Source organism: Microtus ochrogaster, chromosome 2 (genome assembly GCF_000317375.1).
Source record: "Microtus ochrogaster isolate Prairie Vole_2 chromosome 2, MicOch1.0, whole genome shotgun sequence".
NCBI lineage: Eukaryota > Metazoa > Chordata > Mammalia > Rodentia > Cricetidae > Microtus > Microtus ochrogaster.
This window is the reverse complement of record NC_022010.1, coordinates 14941665-14958744: the sequence shown is the minus strand read 5'-3', so window position 1 is coordinate 14958744 and position 17080 is coordinate 14941665. Positions and strand designations below refer to the sequence as shown.

The 17080-nt window shown below is 48.4% G+C and overlaps 1 protein-coding gene across 5 annotated transcripts in view; it reads left to right on the top strand.

The window, feature by feature from the left end:
- Positions 1-2670: 2670 nt before the first annotated feature.
- The window catches only part of P2rx4 (purinergic receptor P2X 4), a 23536-nt gene continuing 9126 nt past the window's right edge, over positions 2671-17080 (top strand). For 2 of the 5 annotated variants that reach the window (XM_026786877.1, XM_026786883.1), the window contains exons 1-5: positions 6924-7057; positions 12590-12737; positions 16013-16084; positions 16194-16266; positions 16719-16815. In XM_026786877.1, the coding sequence (XP_026642678.1) occupies positions 6924-7057; positions 12590-12737; positions 16013-16084; positions 16194-16266; positions 16719-16815 (524 nt within the window). Of the gene's footprint in view, positions 2723-5314; positions 5501-5951; positions 6014-6036; positions 7058-12589; positions 12738-16012; positions 16085-16193; positions 16267-16718; positions 16816-17080 lie in introns of those variants that run through there. The other 3 variants (XM_026786885.1, XM_026786889.1, XM_005344444.3) reach the window with 3 other exon arrangements.

Here is a 17080-nt window from a genome sequence, read left to right as displayed (position 1 = left end):
AGACCAGGCTGGTCTCGAACTCACAGAGATCCGCCTGCCTCTGCCTCCCGAGTGCTGGGATTACAGGCGTGCGCCACCACCGCCCGGCTTTAATAAATAAATAAATAAATAAAACAAAAAAGAAAAAATAAACAGAGTGGACAGCTCCTGAGGTCGACTTCTGGTTTCCATGTACACATACAAATACAGGCATAAGCACAAACATAGCATGTACAAGCATGTACTAAACACACACACACACTGGCCTGTAACTTGCAGCCCTCCGGCCCCAGCCTCCCAAGAGCTGGGATTATAGGCCTGCCCCGCCACAGCCAGCAGTGAACAACTCAGATCCATCGTCACTTGCTCATTTCCAGAGTCTTTTCACCCCTCCGAAGGGAATCTTCCCACTCAGCCATAGTCCCTGCCCCTGCTTCCTTCCCCTGGCCTCTGGCAACTGGCAATCTACTTTCTGTTTCTATACTTTAGCCCAGCATGGGATGACTAATAAACAGAACCATATGATTTGGAGTTTGTGTGTAGATTATTTCAGTATAAAGTCTGCGAGTTCCACAGACGGTGCACCATGTAGCTGCGCATCGTCCCCTTTTGTATCTGAGTATGATTCTAACAGAGAGGGTTTGCTTCTTTCCCCAGACACAGTCTAACTGTGTAGGCCTGGCTGACCTGGAACTCACACTGTAGACCAGGCTAGCCTTGAACTCACAGAGATCTGTCTGCCTGTCTCCTAAGTACTGGAATTAAAGGCGTGAGCCTCCATGCTTGCCTGGATATGCTCCATTTTATCTATTCATTTTTTATTATTTGATATTGTAATATAATTATATCATAGCCCCTTTTTCTTTCTTCCCTTCAAATGTTCCCATATACTTCTCATTGATCTCTTTCAAATTCATGGCCTCTTATTGTTACATGAACATATATATATATATACATATACATATGTGTATACACATATATGCACAAAACAATGAGAAATATATCATATGCATTCCTAATATATTGTATATTTATTATATTCCTAATACATAACATGTATTACATATATATTTATATTCTTAATATATTATCATACATATTAGGAATGAATATGATATATACATATGTAATAAATCGTTATATATGTTCTTACATACACCCTAATCAGTCTGTACAGTGTTACTCATGTATGTTTTCAGGGCTGACCGTCTGTTATTGACAGACATCCCAGGAGCATGTCTCCCACCCTCAGCCTTCCTCAGCTGCCTGTAGCTCTCTGTGTAGGGTGAGGCCTGGTGTTCCCCATCCACTTTGACATGCCTGTTATTGTTTTAGTTTTCAGCTCATCTTTGGGCAGCCATGTTGGTGAGACTATGGGTGTAGTTCTGACAGTCCCAAGAGACACAATCTCCCAGCTACCTCCCCGATCCTCAGGCTCTTGCAATCCTTCTGCCCCCTCTCCTGCAATGTTCCCCGAGTCTTGGGTACAGAAGTTGTTTTGTAGATTTATCCATTAGGACTGGGCTTTTTTTTTTTAACTCTTCATTTTGATTGGCTGTGGCTTTCTGTAATGGTCTCCATCCACTGCAAAGAGAAGTTTCCTCGATGAGGGACGTGAACCGCACTTACATCTGAAGATCTGGAGCCAGAAGCCTCTGATGAGAGAGAACACCTGACGTTAATCTTTCTGGGACCGGGCTACCTCACTCATCATGATCTTTCATAGTGCCACCAGTCACTGGGTTAGACCCTGGAGAGGGATGGGAGAGGGCTGGCTGGGTGGAGAGGCTGGATGCAGAGCAGCAGATCTCAGCGGGGGCAGGTGAGGTGGTTCCTGTAGGAGGCACTCTCTCTTCATTTCTTGAGAGACATTTACATTATCTTCTTCCTGGCCTTTACAAGTGCTGCTATGATCATTCATACAAGGTTTTGTAGAAACGATTTCCTTTCTTTAAAATCTCTGAAGTGCAGGGTGTGGCATCTGCAATCCCAGTGCTCAAGAGGCCGCAGGAGGAAGATGATTGCAAATCCTGGGCCAGTCAGGGCTACAGTGTGAGGCCCCTGCAAATCGTGGGCCACTCGGGGCTACAGTGTGAGACCCCTGCAAATCGTGGGCCACTCGGGGCTACAGTGTGAGACCCCATTTCAAAACAATAAAGTAGCTCTGAAATACATACATAGGACCGAACTTGTTGGGCCACATGGTAATTCTATGTTTACCACTATCATTGAGTCCCACTTCCAGTCATCCGTGTGTGTGTGTGTGTGTGTGTGTGTAGTTTTTTTTTTTTTTCAAGACAGGGTTTCTCTTTATAATCCTGGCTGTCCTGGAACTCACTCTGTAGAGCAGACTGGCCTCCAACTCAGAGATCTACCTACCTCTGCCTCCCAAGTACTGGCATTAAAGGTGTGCGCCACCACTGCCTGGCTCAGTCATCCATGTTTTAAAAATTATTTATTTAATGTGTATAGGCATTGTGTTTGCACGCATGCGCATAAACCAAGTACCTACCTGGTGCCCAGAAGGCCAGAAGAGGGCATCAGAGCACCTGGGACTGGAGTTACAGCACTTTACTGTCCATTTTTAACTGAATTTTATTATGTGCATGTATGTTTTGCCTTCACATGTGTGTACCATGTGCATGCCTGGTGTGCCCACTGAGGCCAGAAGAGGAAGTCAGATGCCGTGGGACTGGACTTACAGCTGGTTATGAGCTGCCACATGGTCTTGGAAATCAAACTGGTCAGTGCTTTTATCTGCTGAGCCACCTGTCCGGCCTGAATATCTTTTTCATAAGCCTTGCTAGTGTGGATGAAACGGTATCTCATTGTGACACTGAGTTTAAGTTTTTGTCTAATAACTAATCACACTGTGTATCTTTTCAGCTCCTTACTAACCATTTACATAGTTTCAAAAACAATGTACTTCTCACCGGGCGGTGGTGGCGCACACCTTTAATCCCAGCACTCGGGAGGCAGAGGCAGGCGGATCTCTGAGTTTGAGGCCAGCCTGGTCTACAGAGCTAGTTCCAGAACAGGCTTTAAAGCCACAGAGAAACCCTGTCTCGAAAAACAAAAAAACAAACAAAAAAAAATGTACTCACCATTTTGGTTTGAGGGTTTGAGATGAGGCCTCATGTAACCCTGGCTGGACTCGAGCTTTTATGTAACCAAAGACGATCTCCTGACCCACTGTGCCTCTGCCTTCCAAGTGCACAGAGTACCCGGGTAAAGAAAAGCTTGTTTCAGTTTTTCTTCTGCCTATTTCTATAATGTGTTGTCATTGTAAGAAACAGTACTTGAGACAGTCCAGATTCTGGGCTCTTATGAGTCGTATGACCAGTACTTCCCCTATGTTGTGGGGTCTTTATAGTGACCGGCTTCTTTAAAGGATAAAACTACTACTTTCTACTTTTATGTGTTTCTCTATTAAATCTAAAAAAAATAAAAAAAAAAGGCTGCCCAATTCAAGGTTCAAAGTTCTGTACCTTGGTCTTTATTGAAGAGGTTTATAATTTGAGCGCAGATACTTATGCTTTTTATAGCTGTTAAACAAGTTTATGTGCGGCAGCGGCTGCAGTTCAGCTTCAGTCTTTTGCGTGTGGTTATACTGAGGGGCCAGTGTCGTTTGTTGAAGCCTACTCTTTCCTCGTGGGATTGGCTGGCACCTTCACTGAGAAACACTCCTACTAAAGTCCCAGAGTTACCCAATACCAACCACATAACAACAAAAGCAACTGAACTTGATTAAGATCTGCACTGTGAGCCGGTGCAGTTTGTGCTGTGTCTGCGCGAGCCCTTGAGCTGCTGAGGCAGTCAGAGGATATATTTGAGGCCAGCCTCAGCTACATAGAGACAGTCACACACACACACACCCTTAGTAAAATCTGTTCTTATGACGCTGGGAGGCAAACTCAGGGTTTTGTGTGTGCAAAGGAAACTCTCTTCCAAAAGGTTCATCCCTACCTCCTAAAGCTGGTTTTAGAAAGATCAACTAAAGCCAGGTGGTGGTGGCACACGCCTTTAATCCCAGCACTCCGGAGGCAGAGGCGGGAGGACGTCTGTTAATTCAAGGCCAGTCTGGTCTATAGAGCAAGTTCCACCACAGCCAGGGCTACCCAGAGAAACCTGTCTTGGAACAAAACAAAACAAGAAAACACGAGCAGCCCCAGCGGGGACATTCAGGATTTCCGAAAGCTGGGCCGACTCCTTACTGTGGGGTAGGGTTACCTAGGTCTGGAAATTCTCAAGGAAAAGCATTTGTAAGTTACCTCCAAAAATGGTCTATGGCCTTTCCTTCCTTTCCTCCCAACTGAATGCCTGCATTGCACCAGAGCGCCAGCCCGCCTCTTGCCCACCTCTCCTGCCTCTCGCTCTACAGCACCAGCATCGGCAACACTGCAAGCAGGACCTCAGTAAATATCCCTCACGTAAGGGAGACCACCCCACCCGCCACCACCTTTCCCTGGGGTGGTCCTTCTAACTTAATCCTATCTCTAGAGGCAGGTGCAGATTTTATAACTAACAGTCTCTAATGAGACCTTGGCTGACCTGGAACTTGCTATTTAGACTGGGCTGACCAGTCTCTGCCTCTGCTGGGATTAAAGGTGTGGACCATCACACTTGGCTAACTTTTTTTTTTTTTTTTTTTTTGAAAAATCCAGGCCATGTATTTTAGCAATCTCACAGCCAGGAAACAAACTGAGATGTTCTGTTAAGGAAGACTATAGGGCTGAAGAGATGGTTGGGGGCTTGATCAAATACTGCTCTTGCAGAGGACCGCAGTGACTCCCAACATCCCAGCTCCACGGGATCTGAGGCCCTCGTCCATCTGTCCAGCCTCTGTACGCACATACACAAAGCTCCCCCACCTCCACCATGCACAACAACAACAATAATGGGCTGGAGAAGGTGGCTTAGTGGGTAAGAGTGTGTGCTGCTCTTCCAAGTTTGGTTTCTAGCGCCCACATCAGGTAGCTCACAACTGCCCGGAATGTAACTCAGCAGTAGAGCATCTGTCCCGCAGATGAGAAACTTAGGATCTAAACCCCAGGAAGACACGGGCAAGAGACAAGAGGAGTTAAGGGCATGCCATGCTGCTTATATTTATTCTTGTGTTTTAGAATTTTTTTAAAAATATTTATTTATTATGTATGCAATATTCTGTCTGTGTGTATGCCTGCAGGCCAGAAGAGGGCACCAGACCCCATTACAGATGGTTGTGAGCCACCATGTGGTTGCTGGGAATTGAACTCAGGACCTTTGGAAGAGCAGGCAATGCTCTTAACCTCTGAGCCATCTCTCCAGCCCCTAAAACTTTTCTTTAACAACTTATGGGAAGGAGTGCATGCATTCGCCATGGTGCATGCAGAGGTCAGAGGACAATTGTGGGAGTCTGTTCTTTTCTTCTACCACACAGGTTCCAGGGACTGAGCGCCTATCAAGTCTGGCAGCAAGTATCCTTGCTCACGGACCAGAGAGGGAAGCAGGTCTCATTCCATAGTCCAGGGACGAGAACCAGGTATGAAGACCAGGCTGGTTTTAAACTTGTGCCAATCCTTCCAGCTCTGCTTTCCGAGGCTGGGATTCCAGGGCATGTGCCACCACCCCAGGCTATCATATTTTTAGAACAGTTCATAGGTTAAGAATTAGTGATCATGATAAATCTGTGGTAGCATGGCATAGCCAAACTGTTGACATGATCTCTGACAAGTGACTGGTTCCTGAAGGACCTGTCTTATCAATAGCCAATCACAATATGGGGAGGTTGTAGAAAGTCGAAGGTGAAGCTTCATTAGAATAAGTCATAGGGAACTAGTCCTGGGAGACACATCTTGTTCCCATGTCTGATTCCCAGCTGCTAGGGACCGAGAAGGTCTGCTCCATCAACTCATGACAAATCAAATGGCTAGGATGGAAACCTCTGAAACCATGAGCCCAGATACATCTTCCTTCCTTTGGTTTCCTCTCAGTGACCAATTTTAGCATACATGGAATCAAAGAAACGTGAAGAGGAAATGAGAAGAGCCAGCAGGTGCGAAGAGACCCTAAAACCTCGTATAAACTCCCTACTGCGTTTATACCGCACAAGGCAAGAGGCTGTCCTGTCTCTGCTCACTGGACAGTACCTGGAGGAAGGTACTTCTCGGGTGTATGTGTTCCACTAAATATGAAACACCTGTGAAAACATGGCAGGGCATGCTGTACGTGGCATCAAACAAGGGCGTTCTCCCTAAGCTCGGTGGATACAGGACACCTTCCTGGTCCTGGCTGCTTCCTCCTCTCAGATGCCACTGAGACAGTTATGGGGCAGGGACATGGCCTGACTTCAGTTCTAGAAGGGGTAAATGATGGCACTTGTGGCTGACAACCCAGGACACCAGATATTTGCACCCACCCCTTACTATTAAAAATCACCATGCACCCTAGAGGTTCAGAAAGCACTTGGCGCAGCTTCCTGTTTTACAGCCAGAGCAAGTTTGGCTCCCTCAGGGGTAGCTGTTCTCTGCAGCACTCAGGTCCTCTAGGAATGTGACACTAAGTTCCCCCAGGGGAGCAGTTCATTATCCTGCGTGGAACTCGCTGAGCTGACCTTGGCAACAGGGAGGAACCCATCTGCTCCTCGCTTCTCCTAGGCCTGGGGGTGGGGGTCATTGCCCTGTCGCTTTCGAGTTGACAGTGCTCCCCTGTCCCGCTCCAGAGGTAATTCATCCCTGAGGGCAAAGCCACTCTCGCTCTTCAAACTCCAGCCCCTTGAGGGGTCATCAGTTGGGGTGTCGCCCTCGGGTGGCCGAGGGGGAGGAGACGAGCACCTCAGGTCACGCGCCGCCTATTTCCGGGCGCCGCGGCGGGCCTACCCGAGCTGCTGGGCGGGGCTGCGGCCGTGCCCCAGCTGCGACGAGGCGACCCCGCGGTGCTCACCCCGCGGAGCGGGCGGCAGAACCATGGCCGGCTGCTGCTCGGTGCTCCGAGCCTTCCTGTTCGAGTACGACACGCCGCGCATCGTGCTCATCCGCAGCCGTAAAGTGGGGCTCATGAACCGCCTGGTGCAGCTGCTCATCCTGGCTTACGTCATCGGGTGAGCGGGCCTGGAGAGGGGCCGCGGCTGGGGGGGATCCAGACGGCCGGGGGACTTGGCAGTGTCCCTTGCTCACTCCCCCCCCCACTCCGGGCCTGGGGCATCCGCTGGGCTGCCCGGGAACTCCACCACAAGTCCAAAGGGCGACACGACCTCCCCGGGCTCTAACCACCTGGAACCGGCTTGTACAGGACCCTGGGGGATACTTGGACGTCCTATGAGCTAAACCTGGCTAGACTGTCACCCTACTTTTCTCGCATCTTTATCTTCCAACTTGCTCCGAGACACCCTTTGACTTGGTGGAGGGGCTTTACTCCCTACCCAGTCCCAATCTTCTCTCTTCGTTTCCATTTTTAAATCTGCTGACAAAAAGCAAGCCTTGTGATTTTTATTCGGTACTTTCTGGGTCTGTGGTTTCCGGCCCTTTAAGAACCTCCTGATAACCCAATACCCTGGAGATGTCACACTTCCCAAAAATGTCCTGAGGTCACTAACTTTGTTTTGTTGGATTGTTTAGAATATGGGTACCTGCCTTATTCTGATTCTAACCTCTGCTCCCCATTCATTGTCTGTATATACCCTATCATCACCAGGTATTATTAAATATTTAATTTTAATTGAGTACACTGTAAGAATTTAATACACCCAGGAGAGAAGGCGGGCATTACCTTGCCTCTTGGACCCGCACTTTCTATTCTAGTGCCAGCAGCTGCTGGTCTGACAGGTGGATCTGCTTTCTCTTCTTTCTAAAGGGCCTGAAGCAAGGATCCCTATCTAAACCTTGGAACCTTTTAGGAATCCTTAAAAAAATACTGATTGCTGGTTTACAAGCTGACCCTTTATTCAGTTACATAGATAGCTGTAAAGCAGGGCTTGCCTAAGGTTATTTCTGTCTGTGCACACCTGAGAAACCTTTGTGAACCTCCTCTCCCGGGTATATAAAACAGGTACACAGGCGGTGGGAGAGCTGGCCCAGTAGTTAAGAATGCCCGAGGCACACTTTTAATCCTAGCACTGGGGAGGCAGAGGCGGAAGAATCTTTGTGAGTTCCAGACCAGCCTGGTGTATAAAGTGAGTTTCAGGACAGCCAGAACTATATATAGTGAGATCCTGTCTCAGAAATAAATAATAAAGTAACAGGTCCCCTGCTTTGGTGTGAAGTTTGGAATCTGTTCAGACTGCCTAAGGGAATTCACAAGATAGCCCGGTTCCTTTCCAACATATGTCAGCTCAGAAGCAGCAGGCACGAGAGGTAACTTGCCGGAGTCTGGTGCGGGAGTCCTGGATGTGCCTGCAATCCCAATATTCAGGAGCCTGACTCAGGAGGATGCTGAGTTTAAATCCAGTCTGGGCTACACGAGACCCTGTCTCCGAAAGTCTTTATACAGATCAAAGTGTGTTTAGCATGCACGAGGCCTTGGGTCCTGCCCCAGTCCCTGAAGAACACCTGGCCCGTATCCAGGTTGGGACTTGTTAAGGTGCTGGAGTGAGGAGCCCAGTGCTCACAGTGGACTCATACTGAGACGGGCGGCTAGCTGACAATATAACTAGCCATTAGATTAGATTATTGGATTAGGATTACCTGGAATCCAGGCGCCAATGGGCCTTTGCGCTCTCTGGGATGATGTGTTCAGTGTTAATGCTCTGGACTGTGAGGGGTCTGTGGCTGTCGTTATCTTAAGAGGGCCACACGCAGACACTGACTGCTCGAGCTGTCTCGAAATTAAAATTCACTCAAACTGAAAAACACACTAGATTTGGAAGGTAGTTTGGATATCGGACTCAAAAAAAAAAAAGTGCCTTTCCCCTGAGGTCCCAGAGATCAAACCAAAGGCCTGTGCACTCTAGGCAAGCTTTGTGCTCGTGGGCTGTAGCCTTTGTTTAAATGCGGATCTCATTTTTCAGTGTGTGGGTATCTCTGTGTGAGTGGGGGTACACACATGCCGTAGCCCATGAGCAAGTCAGAGGACAGCTTTTGGGAGTCAGTTCTCTCCTTCCACGGTGGGCTGGGGTCTGGAGATGACACTCAGGTCCTTCACACAGCAGGCTCCTTTACCTGGAAGAACATCTCCAGCCTTTATTTGGGGAGGAGGTTGGGGGGCTCAGATTAGACAGGGTCTGTGTTAGCCCAGGCTGTCCCACTCACTCTCATCAAGGATGGTGACTTTGGACTCCCAAATGGTCCTCTACCTCCCAAGTGCTGGGATGACAGGGGTACACTACCATACCAGTTCCCAATCCGATACTGTAGACACGATGTTAAAATATTTTATCTATATTGGACGACATAAAAATATGTCATTGAGCTGGGCGGTGGTGGCGCACGCCTTTAATCCCAGCACTCGGGAGGCAGAGGCAGGCGGATCTCAAGGAGTTTGAGGCCAACCTAGTCTACAAGAGCTAGCTCCGGGACAGGCACCAAAGCTACAGAGAAACCCTGTCTAGAAAAACCAAAAAAACAACAAAAAAAAAAAAAAGTCATTATTTTTTCCTGTGTCTTTTCTTTGAGACAAGATCTTTAACTATCTGGCCTGTAACTTGATATGTAACCCAGGCTGGTCTTGAACTCATAAAGATTAAAAGCATGTACCACACCTGGCTTACAATGTATTTCTAATCATGGACTCTTACCACTGAGCTACACTCCCCACCCCTATGGTGTTCTATTTCTATTGGGCAGCAGAGTTATGGCGTCTCCTTATACAGTAATATCTATCCCATCATTTATAGAACAAAAACAAAAACAAGCAATGCTTTGTTTTCGCTCATCTTACCGTGATCAAAATTGATTCAGGACTTATTTTAAACTTTTGTTGTTTTTTGAGGCAGGGCCTTACTATGCAGCCCATGGTCACCTTGCACTCACACGACATAGTCCAGGCTGGCAGAGGGATTTGAAGTGATCTTCATGCCTTAGGCTCCTGAGTGCTGGGGATTATAAGGACGATTCATCACCTCCTGGCTTTTAAACTTCTTTGTTAGCTTCCTGATTTCATTAATCTTGGTGAAAGTATAATCTCTTTCTGCATAAAGCAAATCCTTCTCAAAAAGACACTGACCTCAGAGTCCCCGTGATCTTATTTCTGTGATGAAGAAATACCTAACCACACGATGGTGGCGCCATCTCTTTCCAGTCGGCAACTCGGTGTTCTGGGTCTTAAAACTCACAGCCTGGACCCTAAGGTCTATGCCAAAGTGGGTTACGTGGGCTCTAGTGCCAACGGGTGCCAAGACGCCCTGCAGAAGAGGACTTGGTGGGAGAGAAAGCCAAGTTTAGGATGGGCAGAGGATTTGGGGCTGGCTCATGTCAAACAAACCCATGAAAAGGTAACAGAAAACACCAATTTCGGAAGTCTGGCCGAGGAGGAGTGTCTCCTAGGGAGGTGGATCTTAGCATTTCTTGGTTCTGAAACCAAAGCAGACTGGTGTCCCACGGAGGTATAATAGCCGCTTTGGGGGGGGGCAGCATTCTGACTGCTGCCTGGCACTCAGGACATTGCTCTCGCCTATCGGTTTATCTCACGCAATCCTATGGTGTTCTGCTGGCCTTCTCCGCGTAACGGTAGGAACAGCGACTGCATGGAAACTGAGATCGGGGACTCCAGTTCGCGTCCAGTATCCGGCACACTTTTGATTTGTAATTATCTAGCTCAGCAGCTAGCACCCTTACTTCCGAAGGAGAGGAGCAATGTGATGACCAGGATCCCTAGGAAGAAGTAGGATGGTACTGTAAAAGTTTCCCCGAGGGGCCGAGGGGACAGCGAGGCTGGTGAAGTCCTCAACTCATAAGGACCAGAGTTCGAGACCCAAAACTAGTGCTGTATCACATAACTAATCCCAGCACTGGAAGGCAGAATCAGGTAGGTCCCTGGAGCTCATTGGCCAGCCTAATCATCCAACCCCAGGTCAGTGAGATCCTGTCTCAGAAAAACAAGGTGGGAGCCAGCTGTGGGGGAGACACACGTCCTTAATCCCAGCACTCAGGAGGCAGAGGCAGGTAGATCTCTTGGAGTTCAAAGCCAGTCTGATCTGCATAGCAAGTTTCAGGACAGGTGAGGCCGTGAATGAAAACCAAAATAGATGTGTTCTGAGGAAGGGTCCCGAGGCTGCCCTCTGGCCTACACATGCAAACTGACACACAAGAACATAGACATAAATTTCCTGAGCAGAACATGGTACAGGTCCGTGATCCTGATACTTGGGAGAACGAGGCAGGACATCATCTTAAGTTCAAGGCCAGCCTGGGCTCTGTATTGAATACCAGCCAGAGCTGTATAGCAATTCCATGTTTCAAAAAGTGCTTGCTAGCCAGGCGGTGGTGGCGCACGCCTTTAATCCCAGCACTCGGGAGGCAGAGGCAGGCGGATCTCTGGGAGTTCGAGGCCAGCCTAGTCTACAAAAGCTAGTTCCGGGACAGGCACCAAAAGCTACAGAGAAACCCTGTCTCGAAAAAAAAAAGTGCTTGCTAGCTGGGCATAATGGCACCCACCTTTATTCTAACACTGGGGGGGGGGGGCGGAGGCAGGCAGATACCTGAGTTCGAGGCTAGTCTGGTCTGCAGAAAGGGTTCTAGGACAGCTAAGGCTACAAAGAGAAACATGGTCTCAAAGAAACTAACCACACAAGTTTAAAAACAAAAAAAGTACTTGCTATGCAAGACTAACAACTTGAATCTGATCCCCAGAATCTACGATGGAGAAAATCAACTTCTAAAAGTTTCCTCTGGCTTTTACATGTGAGCCCACACTTACACACACAAACACACCAGCTCACATACACACACACACCAGCTCATACACACACACACCCACCAGCTCATACACACACACACACACAAACACACCAGCTCATACACACACACACACACCACCAGCTCATACACACACACGTGCACCAGGTGGGTGTAGTGTCTCACAACTAAAATCCCAGCATTTGGGAGTCTGAGGTGGAAGGATTACCACCTCAGAATTTGAGTCCAGCCTAAGCTACACAGCCTGTACCAGACCAGCCAGGGCCACATAGCAAAATCCAGCCTAAAAGATGGGATTCTCCTGTCTAAAGACAATAGAGGCTTCAGAGGTTTCTGGCTTGAGTTCAAATCCCTACTCTGCCACTTTCTAGCTGTATGACCTTGGGTAAGTGACTTAACCATTTTTTTCTCTATTCCTATCTCTGTAAATTGTAGCTAATAATAATATGTGCCTCGTGAAGTGGTTATGAAAATGGCTTAATACATGGAAAGCAAATGGAAACCATTGTTAGATTCCCGTAGACCACAGTGTCGTGAGCCCGCTCAGGCATCCAGTGATAAGGACGACATTCACTGAGCCTTTCCTGAGTGCCGATGACCGACCGTGCTGGATATAACCAGTGGGGCTGTGCCCATTTCACACAGTGGAGTATAGTAGGATTTCAGCAGCTTTTGTCGGTCACATGATTAGGGAATGCCACACTTGCACCGGGCGGCTATGGGAGACCCCCTGGCATCGGTTCAAGTTTACCGATGCCTGTGACCTGCTGTGTTTTTTTTAGGTGGGTGTTTGTGTGGGAAAAGGGCTACCAGGAAACTGACTCTGTGGTCAGCTCAGTGACGACCAAGGCCAAAGGCGTGGCTGTGACCAACACTTCTGAACTCGGATTCCGGATCTGGGATGTGGCGGACTATGTGATTCCAGCCCAGGTATGTCTCGCTGTGACTAGAGGCTCTTCCTGGGTGGCCGGAGTTGGCACCTCTGTGCCCAGGGTGTTTTAGCCGGAGACAGCAGTGCAGTCAGATCTCTGGGATGTCATTTCTAACAGAGAACCCTGGAGAGCTCTCCTGGAGTGTGGCTGGCTCCACCCAGCACTATCTTCCCCACCTTCTTCTCACTGAGCTCTCGAGGATGAGAAAGCAAAGATCTTTAGTCTTGGGCAGAGTGAGACAAAGTGTGTTTGCTTTCCTGTCTTACACCCACAAGGTAAAGCTTGTCAAGAGGGTATATTAAAAACCAAACCAAACCAAACCAGCAGTTAAAGACCACACACCCAAACTAAAAAGAAGCGATCAGATCCATCAGGAACAAAGAGGAAGAAATACCGCACTGGCATCCTAACCTCCAATTGTATGTTAATCCGCACAGACGCAAGCTATTTTGTCTCTTTTTCTAGACGTAGAGATGGAGCCTAGGGTTCACACATGCTAGGCTAGCGCTCTGCTACGGAGTCAAATCCCCAGCTCCAACCCTGCAAGTTAAACATTGACTCTTTAGCTATGTGCCTCTTGGCCAAACCCTGGTCGGGTGTCTCCTCCAGATGGCTGATGGGCTGGCTTGGTGTGTATGGTGGCCAGACTAGTTAAGGTGTGAGCATTTAGAGCTAAGAGAGAGAAAACAAGGACTTCAGATCTTCCCTGTAAGAGTGTTCATTTCCCTGGCCTTCTCAGAAGGATCTGAGGGGAGAAAAGCCAGAGCTAAAGAGACAGAAAGATAAGGCATGGTGGTGCATACCTTTAATCCCAGCACTCAGAAAACAAGGGCAAGCAGATCTCTGCCATTTTCAAGGCCAACCTAGTCTACACAGTGAATTCGGGAGTCCCAAATGTCTGGAAACAACTTTTTAAAAACCAGTTGGAGCAAGTGGTTGCAATTGGGTTGTCCAGTCTCTGCAAAGTGGTGGTGGCTCCCAACCCCATCCTAACAAGCGCGGGGACCGTCAAGCCCAGCGTACCTGCTGCAGCTAAAGACTGAATGGGAAGGGCCAGCCAGCAGCTGTGCTCTGTCAAGCAGCTGAATGGGGGCGAGGGCTTCTCTGGGTTCTCCTTCTAAGCTGTCTCCACTGGCAGAAAAGAGCCACCACATCTCTGCGATGTGTCTCTAGATCGAAGTTTCCCTAAATGAAAGAGATAAGCAACGGGGACGGAAAGGCGATAATGTACATGGGGTGCCTAAGAGACCTGTTCCCCGAAATGGCTCCCAGAGCCGACTCTGCCTTTTTAGGAGGAGCATGAAATGCTGAAGTTTCTAGTAGCTCTTTAAAATTCCAAGCACCCAGTGGAGGTTGGGGGGGACATCTAACTAGAATCTCCTGGGGTCACTGTCATTCTTGTGTGAGGAGGTCATAATTAGCAATTCCTCTCTGCTATCTGCAGAGAATTGCTTCTAGAGGTTCTGGCTTAGCACCTTCATATCTACAAGGAAAAAGGAAAACCACTACAAAGAGAGAAATGTCTGTTACTGGCTGTCAGGCTCTTCCCTAGAATATTTATTCATTTATTTAGCTGCTTTTTTTTTTTTTTTTTGAGACAGTCTCACTCTGCTGATTGGCCTTGAACTCACAAAGATCCTTCTGTTTCTGCTTCCTGTGTACTGGAATGAAAGGTGTCTGCCATCATATCCCGCCTTTAGCATGCTTTTAAAAATATATATTTTATGTGTCTGTGTGTGCACCTGAATGCATATGTATGTGCACCATATACATGCAGTACCAGCAGCAGTCAGAAGAGGGCATCAACCCTTGAACTAGTGTTGCAGGTGGTTGTGAACCACCATTGTAGATGCTGGGAACTGAACCCAGGTTCTCTGGTGCTCTTAACAATTGAGACATCTCTCTAGCCCATATTTTTGTGTGTGTGTGTGTGTGTGTGTGTGTACACGTGCATGCATGTATATATGTGTGTGTGTGTGTGTGTGTGTGTGTGTGTGTGTGTGTGTGGTATTGGAAATTGAATGCAGGGCCTTGTGACTGCTAGGCTAATATTCTACCACCAAGCTACATCCCACCCTCTGTAGCATGTTTCTGAGGTTGGTGTGTGTGACAAGCACGTATCAATATCCATTTGATGACTGAATGCTAATTCCACTGCAGGGGTTGGCCACAGCGGATTTTCCACTCGCTACATACAGGCCTTTGCCTTGTTCCCACCTTTTGCCCGTCAGGAATATTTACGTGCAGTGATCTGTTTTGGTTACTGTTTTAGCTCCGTGGAGACGAACAGGGAACCACAGATGAGTTTTATAAGTTGTGCTCTTAAAAATAATGAATCTTATGTGTTAGAGTGTTTTGCCTGGATAGGCCAGAAAGGGGCATTGGATCCCCTGGAACCAGAGCTGCAGATTGTGAGCCACCATGGATGTGGGTGCTGGGCACTGAAGGAAGGGAAGCCAGGCTCTTAACCTCTGAGCCATCTCTCCAGCCCCTGAAATTGTATTCTTAAGGAAATTTCTGGACAGATTTAATAGTTCACACCTGTAATCCCAGCTCTTAGAAGGTGGAGGCAGGAGGATCAGGAGTTCAAGGGCAGCTTTGGCTGTATACATTTCGAGGCCAGCCTGGGCTACATGAACCCCCATTTCAGCTACTCTTCCCACACATAAGAAGGGGGGGGACTTCTGGCTTGCTCTTTCTTCCCTTTTTTTCTTTCTTTCTTTCTTTCTTTCTTTCTTTCTTTCTTTCTTTTCTTCCTTCCTTCCTTCCTTCCTTCCTTCCTTCTTCCTTCCTTCCTTTCTGTTTTTGTTTTGTTTCAAAGCAGGGTTTCACTCTGTAGCTCAGGCTGGCCTGGAACTCATAGAGATCCACCTGCCTCTACCTTCTGAGTGCTGGGATTAAAGGCATACACCACCACTGCCCAGCTCTTCTTTTTTGATGTTTTCTTGACCTGTAGTTTTTGGCTTTTAAATACTCAAATGCTTTCTTAGGTATATTTTATTTAACTTTATTGTATAGGTGTTTCCCCTTGCACGTATGTCTGCACGCCACTTCACACCTGGTGCCTGTAAAATCCAGAAAAGGGGGTCAGGTCCGCCGGAACTGGAGTTACTGATAGTTATGAGCTACCGTGTGGGTGCTGGGAATCAAATCCAGCTCCTCCTGAAGAGCAGCCAGTGCTCTTAACCGCTGGGCCACCTCTCCAGCCCCATCGGGCTCTCCAGCCCCACTCGCTTCTGAGGGGCACTCAACAGGGTTCTCTCGTCTCCGCAGGAGGAAAACTCGCTCTTCATCATGACCAACATGATCATCACTGTGAACCAGACGCAGAGCACCTGTCCAGAAGTAGGTGGCTCTTTGGGGAGCCCTCCGGCTTCACGCCCACATCTGCTCCTGGCAAACTGTGTGGGGCTGGACCGCATGGAACCGGTTTTCATCCTTCCCTTTTTTGCAGGTTCCTGATAGGACCACCATCTGTAACTCAGACTCGAACTGCACTCTTGGCTCCACAGGCACCCACAGCAATGGTAGGAGTGGGTGACTGAGCAGCTGGGACCAGGGGAAAGTGGCTTCCGATGACATCACACTTGCTGTGGCCCATCTGCCGCCCCTCCCCCCACCCGCCACCCCACCTGGGGCTTGGCTTGGATGAGCCTGGGGTCAGTTCTAGCCCCCACTGCTGCATGAACCCGGGGGAATCTGGTATCAGAGCAGAACTGGGGCCCTCTTAGCATTCATTTGCCCGTGCTGTGGCAGACACCTCAGGTGCTGCCCCCTCTGTGACTTGGTATCACTTGGCAGATACATGGCCAGTCCTGAGGCAGGCCTTCTTGTTCTGTCTCCATCTTCCAGACACTAAATCCCACAGTTTACTAAAGATTGGCTGCCCAGGATCCTCAGGGGTCTCATACTGTATGCCGCAAAGGTAGAAGATTGGCGACAAGACCCCTATGGACCTGAGCGTGTTCTGTCTTCACAGGAGTTGGGACTGGAAGATGTGTCCCATTCAACGAGTCTGTGAAGACCTGTGAGGTAGCAGCATGGTGCCCAGTGGAGAACGACGCTGGCGTGCCAACGTGAGTCCTCTCCAAGCCTTGGTTCTCAGCCTGGAGGGAGGTGACAGAGAGGGAGCCGTGAGCCTGGGTGCCGGGAGTGGGGCCGTTGCACCCTGGGAGAGTGGTTATCAACCACAGAGCCAGGGGACCACAAGGGTTGTCACTTGTGATAAGGGTGCAGGTGACCTACATGTGCCTGAGCATTGTCGGGTGCAAATAACCCACAGGAAACAGGAAACAGTTCTTGGTTTTTCGTCTTGTTTGGTTTTTTTTTTTTTTTTTTTTT